General features: G+C 54.7%; 2 protein-coding genes across 35 annotated transcripts in view; one reads left to right on the top strand and one right to left on the bottom strand.

The window, feature by feature from the left end:
• Nucleotides 1–13,063, bottom strand: part of EFCC1 (EF-hand and coiled-coil domain containing 1) — a 41,355-nt gene extending 28,292 nt beyond the window's left edge. For all 4 annotated transcript variants that reach the window (XM_041764372.1, XM_041764374.1, XM_041764373.1 and 1 more), the window contains exons 1-2: nucleotides 11,985–13,063; nucleotides 10,248–10,531 (exon numbers count right to left, since the gene is read on the bottom strand). In XM_041764372.1, the coding sequence (XP_041620306.1) occupies nucleotides 10,248–10,531; nucleotides 11,985–12,695 (995 nt within the window). In that variant the 5' untranslated portion in view covers nucleotides 12,696–13,063. The remainder of the gene's footprint in view (nucleotides 1–10,247; nucleotides 10,532–11,984) is intronic.
• The window catches only part of CFAP92 (cilia and flagella associated protein 92 (putative)), an 82,475-nt gene continuing 79,403 nt past the window's right edge, over nucleotides 12,172–15,243 (top strand). For 26 of the 31 annotated variants that reach the window (XR_005989109.1, XR_005989108.1, XR_005989110.1 and 23 more), the window contains exon 1: nucleotides 13,503–13,696. The gene's annotated coding sequence lies outside the window, so the exon portion shown is untranslated. Of the gene's footprint in view, nucleotides 12,307–12,394; nucleotides 12,513–13,179; nucleotides 13,315–13,502; nucleotides 13,697–15,243 lie in introns of those variants that run through there. The other 5 variants (XM_041764349.1, XM_041764348.1, XM_041764346.1 and 2 more) reach the window with 5 other exon arrangements.

Below are 15,243 nucleotides of genomic sequence, written 5' to 3'. Positions count from 1 at the left end.
TGACAATGACATCCATGAGTGCTAAGTATGTGCCGGGCACAATCTGAAGTGCTTTTTATATCCTGCTTAATTCTTACTTCTTGATGTAGGCACTAAAATTAGCTCCATTTTCCAGATAAGGAAACTGAGGCACAAACAGGTGGAGTCAGAGTTTCCCAAGAAGCATCAAGGCACCAAAGAAAATAGACAGTGGGGCAGCCCCGGTGGCTCAGTGGTTTAGTGCCGCCTTCAGTCCAGGGCCTGATTCTGGAGACCCGGGATTGAGTCCCACATCAGGCTCCCTGCATGGAGCCTGCTTCTCTCTCTGCCTGTGTCTCTGCTTCCCTCTCTCTGTGTGTGTCTCTCATGAATAAATAAATAAAATCTTAAAAAAAAAAAAAAAGAAAATAGACAGTGTATAGACTTAAACAGCAAGGTGGGTCATGGCCAAATGGAACTGGCCCGGCACCCCAGGCCACCCTGGGTCTTGTGGCTGCCTCTGACCCGGGGACCCAGGTCCACTTGAAACCCATCTGCATGCCTCAGGCCACCCACCTGTCTTAGAACTGGACAAGCTGGAATTTGAGAGCTGGGGGATCTCAGAGCCTATCCCCTAATCGAACCACAAAGACACAGGAACAAGAGCTTGTTCCAAACTACCTAAGGGAAGTAGCACAGACAGCCCTCCACTCCAGGACCCTTGAGACCTGTGCTCTGTCCTACCAGGTGACTTTGGGCAGATCACTATCCCTCTCTGGGCTCCAGCTTCCTCTCTGAAGGACTCATTTCCTGCATGCATTGGCTTGTGCAATCAAGGTCCCTCTCCCTGGTAGGGGCACAAAGCCCCAGACCCTGGGCTGTCAGCCAAAAGTGTGGGCTCAGCTCTGTTCTCAGATAAATCTGGCTGGGGGCATGCATTTGAATGAAGGCCGACTTCTCTGGGAGGTACTATTGATTAAAGAACTCCATAGATCCTCTGCCCCACTGTCTCCATTCTTTTTTTTTTTTTAAAGATTTATTTATTTATTCATTTAGAGAGAGAGAGAGAGAGAGAGAGAGAGGGGCAGGCAGCGTTAAACTGCTGCGCCACCGGGGCTGCCCCACTGTCTCCATTCTTGAGACCGAAAAGGCCTCACTCATTCTCTGGGCCCCCTTGCCCCTCTCTGTGACCCTGCTCTGGCCGTGGTGTTCAGGTAGACATCCACTAGTGGTTTCTGGGCCGGCTTTGCTTTTCTGGATAGAAAAGAACAGATGTTCCCCTTCTTTCTGCCTTCAATAGGGTTGCCGAGGCCACGTGTCTAAAGGAACATTGCAAAGACTCATTAGAGCCACTCCGGGACTTCTGGTTAGGTGTGGACAAGGAGCCCCAGGGTATTCAAACCACTGTCAGGTGAGTTCTCGGTAGCCTGCAGCTGAAACATCCCTAATGGATAAATCCATCACCAGGGACATCTTCCCAGCTGTCCTCAGAATGTCATCCTCTCACAGCTGTGGGGTGACCCCCCATGTGCCATGTCTGGCCATTGGGTATTGCCTGTGGATGATGTAGCAAGAGGTGTCAGGGAGGTGGCGTGAAACTGCACCTAAAACCTGAAATTTAGATCCAGGTGGTGTGGCTTGCTAAGGGCAGTTTTGCAAACTCAGGCTGCGATTTCAGAGTGATGCAGCTAGGTTCTGGGTCAGGACCCTGATGAATCGGGAGGAACGGTACTCACTGAACACCACCCACCCACCTTGGTCTGTGCCCGGGTACCCTTCGCTGAAATGGGCTCCTTGGAGTTTGTCACTGTAAACACGACCCATCTAAGATTCAGGGGACACAATGCTCATTGCCTCTGACCTCTGAGGTCTGAACCCCTCCCCTCATCTACTCCATGCTCTTCTCGCATGTCCACGATACATTGGAGTGCTGTGTTGACACCAGATGTTAACACAGATGCGAAATCCAGATGTGTCTGCTCTACCCGGGTCCCGAACTCACCATGAGGTGAGAATATCAAGACTCGTTTTGTTCCCCTTGCGGGCTCTTCTACCCAGAGGAAAGTCCTTGTTGCCAACGCAGCACCATATCCAGCTCTGAAGTCCGTTTTGGCCCGCGAATCCTCAAGTGCTGTCCTTGCAGAAAGCTCTGTCGTGGAACAGAGAACAGCAGGCCCGCGGCTCCCCCCGGCTCCGGGCAAGGCCTCCAGGTATGGGGCTGGTGGTTCATCCCTTCTCAGGTGCTGGAGGCCAGGCCTTGTGTCTTCTCTCTCTGGACCCAGAAATAGCTTCCTCACCTGCCTCCTTGCCTCTCGCCGTCCCTCCTGCCTGATTTGTGTCCTCCACACGCAGCCACGGGTCTCCGTGAAGCTCCAGTCTGATTACTTCGCTCCTCACTAGGGCCCTTCTCTGTCTTCCTCGTTGTCTGGGGTAAAGGCGTCATGTTCAGCCTGGTGTTCAGGGTCCTTCACCCCCGCCTGCCTTCCAGCTTCCTCTCCCGCCACTTTCCACTTCAAACCCTCCACAACAGTAGGCCTCCCTGTTACTGGCACCAGGGCCTTCACATCTCTAAGCCTTTGTATTCACTGCAACCTGCATTTGCAATGCCTGAGAAAACTCTTACTCATCCTTCAACACCCAGCCTGGATGATGACATTCCTTCAAGAGCTGCCCTGACCCCTTGCCAGTCAATCAGGCTTGTCTATACTCTGCAGCTTTGTTAGCGTCCTGTCTACAATCAGCTGAGACTGTCCATTGTTTCCTGGTGGTCTCCACAGACAGGTTCTCTAGCGGCCAGGCTGATAATATTAACAATACCGACCACCACCACCATTACTATTGATGGGGGAGTTACTGTGATGAAGGATTAATAATAATAATAATAATTTCTCATATTTATTAAGCATTTTCTCAGTGCTAAGCACTATTCGAGGTGCTTTATACATGTTAGCATTCTGAATCTTCAAATAGCCTAGGAAGCAGATATTATTATTCGTTGTTTATATTCTCGTCATCCCATTTTGCAAATGAAGAAACCGAGGCTCATGAAATGAGAATGACTTGCTGTGGGTCCCACTCCCAGAGCTGCACTTCCAGCTATAGCACCCCACAGCTTCCCATGTCTCCCTGCATATTTACACCAAGACCCAGAGGAACAGAACCCCACGCCTACTTTGTGAATGAGGAGACTGGGGCTCCCAGAGAGAAAGGGAAGGGCTCAGAGTCCCACAGGAGAGATGTGGAAAGGCTGGGATTCAGACCCACTCAGGCTGGGCTCCTGAGCTTGCCCCCGCCCGGGCCCGCCCCCCCACCAAGCTCTCCGTGGAGGGTCTCAGGCCGCAGCGTGCAGCAGGTGCCTGACTAGGACTGCCCCTTGGCGAGCCCCGGGGTATTGTCCCTGAGAGAAAGGCCTCAGTTCCCACCAGCGGCCGCCCACACACCTGCTCCCAAGGCTAATGGAATCCGTGACCAGACGCCTCCCAGCTCCAGATGGTACCCCGCGCCCCACTGCCCCGCCTCTGCCTGTCTGCTTCCTTCCCTCCCCCACCTGCTGACTTTGCCTGCTCCTCCCCCCAAGGTCAGGCTGGGCTGCTGCAAGGGGGCAGAAGAAAGGAGGTGGCCCTCCAATGGCCTCATCTTTGTGTCCCCTCCATGGTGGCCTGGCCGGCCAAATGAGCTGTTCTCCGGCCCGCCTCCCTCCCCCACCAGGCCTTTTCATCTTCTCTCCCAGACAACAATGTCTCAGAGGCCAGGCGGAGGCCCCTCCTCCCTGTTTCAGCTGAGCTGGGGTTTTTTCAGGTCTACTTGTCTGTGACTTTGAGCCCAGCCCCTGCCCAGTGGTGCAGGTCCCTGGCTGCCTGCCCAGGTGTTCTGAAGGCCCAGATGCCCCTCAGCACAGAGCCAGGGCAGGCGGGGCAGGCAGATGGCCGAGACACCAGGGCTTCAAGAGAAGATGGAGATGCCCACAGACCCCTAGTCATCCCAGTCAACAGCAGCTCCCCCAGGAGCACCACGGCCCTTGAAGCAGATCTGTCCACTGGACCACTCACGCAGGGCTCACCTTGTGCTGGGGTCCAATGTGCGCCCCCCCACTTCTCATCAAGACACGTTTGGGATCAGCATCCAACCACATGCTTGTGCATCCATTCATTTGCCTTTTACTATGAGCCCTGGGTGGGTGCTGGCCTAAAGAAATGTCAACATGGGCTACTTTGGTGAGAGTGCAGAGTACCCCTGACCACCCCCAAAGCATTCAGGAACTGGGAAAAGCTAACTTTGAGATAAGCCTGTTCTGCATCTCACCAGGCTTCCTCCTGGGGGCTCTACCGTCCAGGGAGTCTCCAGTTGCCCAGGTGGCCTGTTTTTCAAGACGAGAAAGGGGATTTGGGCCACAAGCTCCAGCAAGAGGCAAAGGTGGGGGATATGTGGTGTTTAACACACATGGGATATGCTCCTTCTTGATTCTCCTATGAGGAGCTCAGTCCCAGAGTTCGATGGGGCTGGTGGTGGTTCCAGCAGTGGGAATGTGACTAAGGTTTGGCCAATTAGAACATCAAATTGTCTTGGCCCCCACGATGGGTTCAGAGGTGAACATGTTTCCAAGTTGGTTCCATAAATTCCAGTTCCAGGACTTCAGTGGGATGGCTCAGACGAGAGATGATCTTTCTACTGGACTTGGAGCTTTGAAGAGGTAAGCCCCCCAAAGGCTACCAGGGGAGAGAACTTGTCTGAGAGTGAAGCAGTGCTTCTATATTCTGGTAACATTGTTTGAGTACCTGGATCCAGCCACACCTGAAGCCAGATGCCTACACTTTCCAAGGAGCCACTTTCTTTTTTAACCCAAGTCAGTAAGAGTCAGGCTTGTGGGAGAGATGCTAATAGGAATAAAGAGAAAACAGAGAAGAGAAAGGTGCAGAGTGGCTGAGTGTAGACTGGGAGAAGTAACAACAAAACACCCTCATTAGATGTGGGGTTAAATGACATTTTATGAATCATGACGTCAAATACTCCTATAAAACCATCATTGCAATGTAATCTGTACCCTTCCTCGCAAATCATCTGTAAGGTCTACTGTGCTCAAAAATGTGTTAGAAGGAGGTATTATTTTGTGGGATTTGAAGAAGAAGCTGAGTCTGTTGTCTGAGATGAGGTGGTGTGACCAGCCATGGGAAGCAGGAGCCCAGAGGCTGATGTGGCTATGATGGAACAAGTAGGTAATCCTTCCTGGCAGACTGGGCTGGGTCAGGTGAGTGCCTGGGTTTTTGTCTGGTTTCAAGAGGCCTGAAGAGCTCTTTGATTCCTGGAATACTCTGTATGTTCCGGGACTAATAAGTGAGCATCCCCAATTGCTTAAATATTTAGTGTCCATTCCCTTAGGTTTTTGGCTAGGATGATGCATCGAGGTGCTAAGGGAGGTTCCCTGTCCATGTACAAATATGTGGAAGTACTAGATAAAATATAACCATTTAAAAGAATACAGAGCCAAGGTCAAGAACAAGAAGGAGAGACCTCCAGCTTGCACGGGGTGCAGGAGATGGAATTGAAATGCCCATGGAGGGGTTGGGACTGAGGTTCTAATGCCCAAGAGGGACAAGCACTGAAGACCTTGCCTGGTGAGTTCATACAAGGAGGCTCCTACCTGAAGCCAGGAGCCCTCCAGGGGTTGTCTCATCCATGAACAGAGGTGAGAACTAAACCCCACTGACTGTCCTTGGGGTAGTGTCCCCAGATATAGAGCTCAATTTCTCCCAAACTGTATAGTTAAGAAACGTTAAGCTAAGCAATGAAATTAAAAACTGCCCCAGGCTGTCTCAAATGAATAAATAAAATCTTTTCAAAAAGGGTAATGGGGGCACCTGGATGGCTCAGATGGTTAAGCACCTGCCTTCAGCTCAGTCCGTGATCTCTGGGTCCTGGGATCAAGCCCCATGTCTGCTCTCGGCTTGGCATGAGTCTGCTTCTACCTTCTCCTGCTGCCTCTCCCCCCTACTCATGCTTTCTCTCTCTCTGTATCTCTCTGTCTCAAATGAAAAAAAAATCTTGGAAAAAAAACCAAACAAACTGGCTCAGAATCAGGCCCTTGTAGAGGCAGATGGGGAACAGCTCTAAAGGGAACTCCACATCCCTGGTGATGGGTGGATTCTCCAGGATCATGGCTTCATTCAAAGATGGGCTCACAGTTGACAGTCACAGAGCACACCCAGAATTGTCATCATCACAGAAAGAGCAGAGATAAAATACCAGGAAAGATTGGATGTTGCAGCAATTCCAAAGAGACTAGAAAAGAAGGATGTTTAAAGGAGAAAGAGATGAAGGACTGGATAGAACTCACAGCACAAGGATGGAGTGGGAGGAAAAAGTGTATGTTGTTTTGAAAAAGAAGTAAATGGAAGTCCAGGAAATGGGCAATGGAGTCACTGAGGTATCATTTTAGGGAGGCAGCAGAGTGGGGAGGCTCATCAGAATGTGGAAACAGCCAAGTTTTGGTTAGGAGACCACCCCCCAAGGCTCTATATCCTCATTTGAAAAACGGCAGCATAATGCCAACCTCCACGCGTTATGAGAAGATCAGAGTGGGTCCGTTTCTGACACTGCCGGAAAAGTGTGGGTCGGGTCATTCATTCTAACCAGATGGCTTCAAGCTGTCAGTCCCAGGAGGGATTTCAGCCATTGCACTCTTCCCTGCCCCCAAGACACATCTGCAGAGTACCTGGAGGCATTCCAGAGTGATGTCACTAAACAGGGCTGATGGGGCTCTAGCCTTTGGGGTGTGGTGCCTCTTCCACCTAGAGGTACCGGCTCCTCTAGACTGCGGGTCCAATGGGTCTGACCACAGAGGGAGGCGGTTCAGCTCAACAAGCAGGGGACATCTGACTTCCTGACGCTTATCACACAAAAGCAGAGGTAACATTGTAGCCCACAGCCCCTCTCCAGGCCATGAAGTGTCCTGCAGGTGTTTCTGGGGTAGGAGAGTCCAGCAGGACTTGTGGGTATTGCCAGGCTGGCCTGGGGCATGTGGCTTTGACCTGTTTGGGCTGGGGTCTGAATCCTGGCTTGTCACTTGCTGTGCCACACCAGCAAGTTGCTTCCTCTCCAGCCTTGGTTTTCTCATTTATGAAGTGCAGATAATAATTCCTTTCTCTTGGGCCAGTTACAGGGCTCATTTGAGCAAATGTGGGGAGAGTGTCTGGCATCATGCCTGGTACACAGGTGATGCTCAGTATCACTTTGGCTGTTCTATGCTCTCCCCTTTCCTTTCTTCAAAGGAGAGCTTTGTAGCAAGTCAGCCCACAAATTCTGCCCATAGAAAACATGCAGAGAAAACAAAAAAATAAAAAAATAAATAAATTAAAAAAAAAAAAAAAGAAAACATGCAGAGGAGGTCTGCCTCCTGGGGCTGGGCATGGTTTAGGGGGCATTTTTTTTTAAAGATTTTATTTATTTATTCATGAGAGACACAGAGAGAGAGAGAGAGAGAGAGAGAGAGAGAGAGAGAGGCAGAGACACAGGCAGAGGGAGAAGCAGGTTCCATGCAGGGAACCTGATGTGGGACTCGATCCCGGGTCTCCAGGATCACGCCCTGGGCTGAAGGCAGGCGCCAAACTGCTGAGCCACACAGGGATTCCAAGGGGGCATATTTTTATAGGGGCAGGGTAACAAGTGACAGAGCCATCTCCTAATCACTGTGACCTTCACACGATGTCACTCATTCCCTGGCCCTCAGTTTCCTCATTCCCTGGGCATCTTCTTGGAACCTCTGCAACATCTGCTCCTCTTTTTTTTTTAAATTTTATTTATTTATTCATGAAGGACACAGAGAGAGAGGCAGAGACGCAGGCAGAGGGAGAAGCAGGGCCTGATGTGGGGCTCGATCTCAGGACTCCAGGATCATGCCTGAGCCAAAGGCAGACGCTCAACCGCTGAGCCACCCAGGTGTCTGCTCCTCTTTTCCTCACCAAGAGAACCCAATTTTGTTTGGGGTATCAATATGGCCAGCTTCTCCTGTAGATAGGAGCAGCCACATGACATGGTTCTGGCCCAGAAGATGGAGATGCAAGTTCTGGTAGGGTGAGGGTATCTCTCCCTGAACACGAAGGCAACGCTCACTTGAAAAAAATCCTCTCCACCCTCAACCTTGCCTGTCCTTATGCCTGAACAGCAGACATGAGGCCTGGAAGTGGGGCAGCCATCCTGTAACTGTGTGTCAACAAAAAAAGGTAAAATGCAAAGAAAGAAAGAACACAAGCTGTAGGGGCAGGACAACCTTACTTTTTTTTCCACTTTTTGACTGGGTGGCTTTGGGTATGTCACTTCAGTTTTCAGAGCCTCACTCCCCACAGCCTGTAAAATGGGGATAACACCTCTACCTTGCACAATTCTTGTGAGGATTAAATAGTGCCATGGTGCAATCCACCTTTTCTACTGTAAAGGGCTACTCTGATGTTCATGGTGGCTCTTACATCATGCTGTAGAGGACAGTTACTTTAGGGTAAAACAAAAGAAGAGACCCTTTATTTCTCCTCTTGGAGAAAGTTCCAAGGCTGGACACGGGCCCCAAGCCAACCAGCTCTACTTTAGAGCCGATCAGCTATGCAAACAGGAAGTGCCTATCCAAACATTTGGAGCTGCAGGAGGCTGGCCCAGAGTGGGTCTCCTCATGGAGGTCTCTCTCCACATTGTCCCTTCTTATCCCCCAGCTGTGAGCACCTCAGAATTAAGGAGGAAGTCCCTCCTCTAAGGGGCTAGACTCAAAGCCTCCCCTTCTGATTGCCCTGCCCACCAGTCTGGGCCAGACCTCGTTCCTTCCTGGCTGGAGGATGACTACAGCCCCTCCACTGTCTCTTGCTCTTCCCCCTCCTCCCATCTTTTTGTCACAACTGTAGCCAGGGTAAGTTTCTTTGAAATGCAAATCTGTTCCTGTCACCCTCTTGCTGAAGGCTTCCATGCTCTTTTTTTTTTTTTTAAGACTTTATTTATTCATGAGACACACACACACACACACACAGAGAGAGAGAGAGAGAGAGAGAGAGAGAGAGAGAGAGAGAGGCAGAGACACGGGCAGAGGGAGAAGCAGGCTCCATGCAGGGAGCCACCGGGGCTGCCCTCCATGCTCTCTTTGAGGGGAAGATTGAAGTCCCTGACACAACCTTCCAGGCCCTGGATGGCCTGGCCTCTGCTTGCCTCTCTAGTTCTCCTCCTCCAGCCAGTCTGGCCTTCTTTAGTTTCTGGAACATGCTGCGGTGCCTTCAGTCTCAAGGCTTTGCCCCTAGTGTTCCCATTTTTCTAGAATACTCTCACCTTTTCCTTTCCTCTTCTCCCTGTCCCATCTTGCCAAGTAATATCCTGTTCTCAGCTCTCAGCTCAAGTATCACTTCAGGTGCTGGCTGAAGCAAGCACGACAAAGGTCCTGCTCTTGCCCCACAGCATTCATCCAGCCTGCTGCCATACAGCTGGTCCCAGGATGATCTCATATAGCTTAGTAGTGGCTACTCCCTGCAGAGATTTCAGGTTGCCTGGTTCCCAGTCCCATCCCTGCTACCTGGCATAGCCTCTGGATGGAGGTAGTGCCCAGTAAATGTAGGAGACAGGCATGCAGGCATGCCTTGCGCTTCCAAATAGAGAGGGAGCTGTTTACAGAGCACCTACTGTGTGCCAGACAGGACCTCACTGCCTCTTCACAACCGTCTGGCAGGCAGGGACTCCAGTCTGTGTTCTACAAAAGGGGAAATAGGAGCTCCAAGAAGGGCCGTGACTTGCCCCCAAGGTCACACATCTGGTAGAGGCCCTGCTAGGACTCGAGACTTGGTCCCACGCCCTGCTTCCTGCCCCGCTGGCGCTATCACCAGGGATCAGTGTACATCTGCTTCCCCATCTGTAGGATGGGGATGAGGCGGTACCCACCCCACAGCGAGGACTCAGTAGGCCACTCAAGGGCTTAGCTCAGAGCCTGGCACACCTTAAATGCTCAGCAACTGTTAGCTATCATCATCATCATCACTGTGTCGGTCAAAGAATAAATATATCTTCTTGCGACCCACGAAGGGGCAAGTGGAAAGCCCTTGTGGGGGAACAGGCACATGAACGGATGGGTGGGTGGAGAGCAAGTGAATGAGGGGGTGCATGGCTGAAGAATCAGGAAGAGCGGAGTGAGTGGGGAACACGAGAACGAGCGTGTGTGCTGGGAGGACGCACACCTGAGGTCTGGGAGACCCGGAGCCGCCTTGCGGCCCTGCACCCCCTGCCCCCGCCGCCCCCCGCCGCCCCCGCCGCCCCCCGCCGCCCCGGCTCACCTGTACCGCCGCAGCTCGCCCTCCAGCCGCCGCACCCAGCGCTGCAGGCCGGGCACCTGTCGCGCCAGCACCTCGAGCTCGCGCACGCGGCCCAAGCTGCGCCGCACCGCCTCCCGGGCCTCCTCCGCGCGCCGCCGCACCTCGGCCTGGCCCTGCCGCAGCCTTTGCGCGCGGGCCTCGGCCACCGCCAGGGCGCCCCGCGCCTGCCGCAGCTCCCGCGCCGCCGCCTCGGGCCCGCCGCGCCCCGCCTCCAGGGCGCCCGCCTGGCTCTTCCAGAGGCCGACCTGCGGGGACAGTGCCGCAGGGGCCGCGGTGAGCGCCTCGCACGCCCCCGGGCCCGCGCCCCCGGACCACCCACGGTGCACGTCTCCTGCGCGCACTGGCTCCCAGGCTTGTCCCAACTCCCTTAATCCTCGTGCCAAGCCAGATGAGGCGGGAGCTCTGGTTACTTACACCCCCCTTTTCCTAGGTGAGGGAAACTGAGCCACAAGGCCTGTATTCTCAACTCTGCGTGGTACCAGAAATCCCGGGACTTCACGACTCTTCTCCTGCATTGGTAGCACTCAACCTTCTGGGCTCCTCCAATCCCTGGACTCGAGGATCAATCTAAGTGTCTCAAAAAGGCGTCTTTGGGCCTCCCCAGGGTCTAGTCAATAGGCTGTTCTCAAGGGTGGGGTGTTTCTCTCGTTTACTGCTGTGTCCCGGACGCCTAAACCAGGTCTGGCACACAGTAGGTGCTCAGTAAATACCTGGAGAATGAATGATCCTGGCCCATCTTACTCCGCACCGTGGGAGTCAGTTCCCACTCCCACCCTTTGCTTCCCTGTGTTCCTAGGCCGCCGGCCCTTGTCTGTCCATAGCCAAGGCCCCTGAAAGCAGCACCCTGCCACCCTGGGGCACTCGGCAGCCTTCCCTCTGCCACTCAGGGCTGGTGACTGGGTAATGTGCAGAGCCCCACGAAGACAAGTCAGCTCCCTCCTGGCCTATGGTCCCTTGGGGCAGTAGCCGTTCTTTTCCTCCTCCCAGCCTCATCACCTTGGCACAGCTCAGCACAGTGCCGAAGTGTTTGTTGAGGGAATCCCAGACGCTTGGGCTGGGTCCATATCTCACACAGCGCTCTCTTCTCAACACCCCAGAGGTGTGGCCCCCACCGGTGTTCGGTGGCCAGCGACTGCCTGATGAACAGTGACACTATCTATTTAGCACCTGGCCTTGGCCCTGGCCCTGACGAGGCCTATAAATATTTGCTAAAATGACCCAATGAGTTGCCAGTCTACCCCATTAGGCAGGAGGCTCTTTAAGAGTAGGGACAGGGCCTATGTCACCCCTGACCTTCTAACCCCCCCCCCCCCCAGCCTGGCACCACAGAGAGCTCCAGATGCCTGCTGAATGACTGAACGCGAGGCGGCCCAGGTTTCCTGGGAGAGTTCAAGTACTGGGTTAGAGGAGGCCGGAGGAGCTGGCGAGGGCGGGGGATGGCGTGGGATGGCGGTCCCGGTGGGACCGGGGTGGGACCGGGTTTCGGAGGTGGAACGGTGAGGAGAGGGACGGGGTCTGGAGCGGGCTGAATGCAGTGGGTGGGGTGGGGCAGGGCGCAAGTGCGCTGAAGCCCCGGTCGGGGCTCCCAGTCCCGCCGCTCCCAGTCCCGCCGCCCCGCCCCCGCCCCCGTCCCCGTGCCCGTCCCCGTGCCCGTCCCCGTGCCCGTCCCCCTCCCCGTCCCCCGGCGCGGGCGCGCACCTGCAGCGCCAGGCAGCGCGCGTCACTGCTCTGCAGCGCGGCACGCAGGTCCTCCACCAGCTCGCGCAGGCTGCTGTTCTCCTCCTCCAGCCGCGCCGAGCGCTCGCCGTCCCGCCCGCCGTCCCGCCCGCCGTCCCGCCCGCCGTCGGGGCCGCCGTCGGGGCCATCGTCCGGGCCGGGCGTGCGGGGCGGCCGGCGGCGGCGGCGCGGGCGGCGCAGGCGGATCTGCGTCTCGATGTGCTCGCTGAGCGCGCCGCGGGGCAGGCGGGGGCCCTCGCGGGTCCCGAAGTAGCCGCAGAGGCGCGCGTGGAACTGGCGGAAGGTGAGCTCGGGCGGCTCCGCGCGCAGCGCCAGGCGCGCCTCCTCGGCGGCGTCCTCGTCCCCGGCGGCGGCCGCGCCCCCGGAGGCCTCCCCGGCGGAGGCGGCCCCGTCGGCGCGCAGCCCCAGCACGGCGCAGAGAGCGCGGAAGTCGGCGCGGGGCAGGCGGCCGGCGCCGCGGCAGTCCAGGTGGTGGAAGACCTCCTGCAGGTACTGGTCCAGGCCGGTGGCGAGCACCACGATCTCGTTCTCCACGCCGCGGTCCAGCCCGTAGTGGTGCGCCAGGGCGCTCAGCAGCCACTGCGTGCGCCGCGCGGGGCGGCGGTACGGGTCGCCCGCCGCGCCCTCCGCGCCCTCCGCGCCCGCCTCCGGGCCCGGGCCGCTCCGCTCCATCGCCGCGCGCCGCTGCCCGGGGCCCTCCGCCGCCGCTTCCAGGGGCGGCCCCGGAGTTCCCGAAAGGAGGGGCTTAGCGGTCGCGGGCGGGTTGGGGCGGCGCAGAGGGTTAGCTGGGAGGCAGTCGGGGTGGGGGCCCAGGGGCCTCTCTCGGCCGTCCCTCCGGGTGCCCCCGCGCCCCGCTCTTCGCCCCTCATCACTCCCGGGGCCTTCCTGGCGTCTCCATCTCCTTCCCCCCCAGGCCCTGTCGGCTTCGACTCCGACTCCCGCAGCTTCCGTCCGCCCGCCTTGCGCTGAGAGTTGGCCCGGGCACGCGCGGGGCGCGGGCGCAGGAGCGGCAGCCGGGGAGGCACCGGACGGAGGCTGCCGGGTCCTGTTGCTGGGGGCGGTCCCAAGCCCACGGGTCACTCCCCCCAGCGCCTCCCGGGGCAGCCCCGCGGGCTGGCTCTCCCCGCCCCCTCCTCCTGCAGGTGCGGGGAGCCCCTCTCCCCTTAGGTCGGACGCCGAGCTCGCCAGCCCACAGGTCGCTGCCCCGTAGATGTGCAGAGGCTCACGCGGTGACCAGAGCAGAGGCGCAGGGTTGGGGAGGTCAGAGGGCTGCTTGAGGGACCTCGCGCTGGTAAGAAGATCTGAAACAGACCCTTGCTCGCTGAGTTCTGTGTGTGTTTGGTGAGGCGTGGGGGGTGGGGGAGGCAGGGATAAAAACGTGATGGTTTTACAGCCCTTACCTGAGTGCCTGTGGCTGTGAGTTGGCCACGTGACCTGGGTTCCTCCCTGAGCTGGGGCTACGCTAACAGGTTGTTTGGCCAACATGTTCTCTGGTGCCTTACAACACATTTCTGAAAGGTGAAAGAAAAAAACCACCTTCTCGGGGGAGACCTAGGCTGTTTTTCCTTTCTCTTTCACAAGAGAGATGTCATGCACCTGCTACCCGCTCTGGGACCCGTTATCTGGCCGTGTTGGAGCAAGAGGCAGACTGTTCAACTGTCCTTGGCTGTCAGGTCAGAGCCAGAATCCAGCCTTCTCAATGATTCTAGAAATTTAAATGTTTGAAAAGGCAGGAAAAATCTGTTTCCTGTGCTGCAGTATCCCAGAATCAGCACTTTATTTGCAAATTTCTCCTCATTCTTGAAGATTTTGCCCAAGGGAAGGAGTGAGATGCTTCTCCCCAGACATTTTGGACATTTTTTTTTTTTAATTACAAAAGTAATAGCATCTTGACAAAAAGTTTTACATCAGTTCTACTTCTTGGCTCCTACCTTAGACACGTGCACAGGATATTCACTGCATCATTGTTTATGATATTGAGAAACTAGAGACAACCTGGTACTCATCAGTGCATCAGCCAGGATGAATCACCATAAAAGGATGAGTGAAAAAAGCAAGTTGCAGTGTAGTATGTACAACATTATGACTTCAGTAACAATAACAACAAAACCACACCAAACAGTATTAAATATTTTTATAATGACATGTGTATGTAACTGTGCAGAATAAAAATGGAACGGGGGTGCCTGGAGGGCTCAGTTGGATAAATGTCTGCCTTTGGCTCAGGTCATAATCTCAGGGTCCTGGGATGGAGCCCCGCACCAGGTTCCCTGCTCAGTGGGGAGCCTGCTTCTCCCTCTGCCTCCACCATCTTGAAGAAAGACAGAAGGATTCAAAACCGATGCCGTGGTTGTTTCGGAGGATCAAAGATGTTTAGCCTTTGCTGTAACATTTCCCTTTTTGACAAGGCAGTCGCTTTTTTTCCTTCTTTTGCCGGAAGACACACTTTATTTACCATTTACATAGCATAAAATTCACCCACTGAAGGGTGTTAAGTAAATGCTTTTAGTATGTTTGTAGAATCTAGACCCATCACAATCTAACTTCAGAAAATTCTCATCATCCATTTCCCAAAAACCCTTGTACTCCTTAGCTCATTTTCGACTTCACCCTGCACCCCTAACCTCCCTCGCTAGGCAACCACCACTTTCTATTTCTATAGATTTGTCAATTCTGGACCTTTTGTATAAGTAGAATTCTACTGTATGTGACTGGCTCCTTTTGGAAAACGTTAACAGTGATGTTTGCAAGGCTCACCTGCTCTGTAGCCTGCGTGTCGGTACTTTCTTCCTTTTTACCACAGGGTGATATTCCATCACGCGGCTCGATCTGTTCTGTTCCTCAGTTATTTGTTTATCAGTTGATGGACATTTGGGTTGTTCCCACATTTTGGCTGTTCCAAATAGCACTGTTGTGAATATTCATGTGCAAGGTTTTTTTTTTTTAAGATTTATTTATTTATTCATGAGAGTCACACACACACACAGAGAGAGAGAGAGAGAGAGAGAGACGTAGAGACACAGGCTGAGGGAGAAGCAGGGTCCCTGCAGGGAGCCCGATGTGGGACTGGATCCCAGGACCCCGGGAGCCAAAGGCAGACGCTCACCCGCAGAGCCACTCAGGTACCCCTCATGTGCAAGTTTTTGTGCGCACATGTTTTCATTTGTCTTGTGTGTTGACCCAGGAGTGGGACCGCTGCTTGGATGGTGGTTTTATGTTC

This window comes from Vulpes lagopus, chromosome 7 (assembly GCF_018345385.1).
Source record: "Vulpes lagopus strain Blue_001 chromosome 7, ASM1834538v1, whole genome shotgun sequence".
Classification (NCBI taxonomy): Eukaryota; Metazoa; Chordata; class Mammalia; order Carnivora; family Canidae; genus Vulpes; species Vulpes lagopus.
Note: the sequence above shows the minus strand (reverse complement) of the source record. Positions and strands in the feature narration are given on the sequence as shown.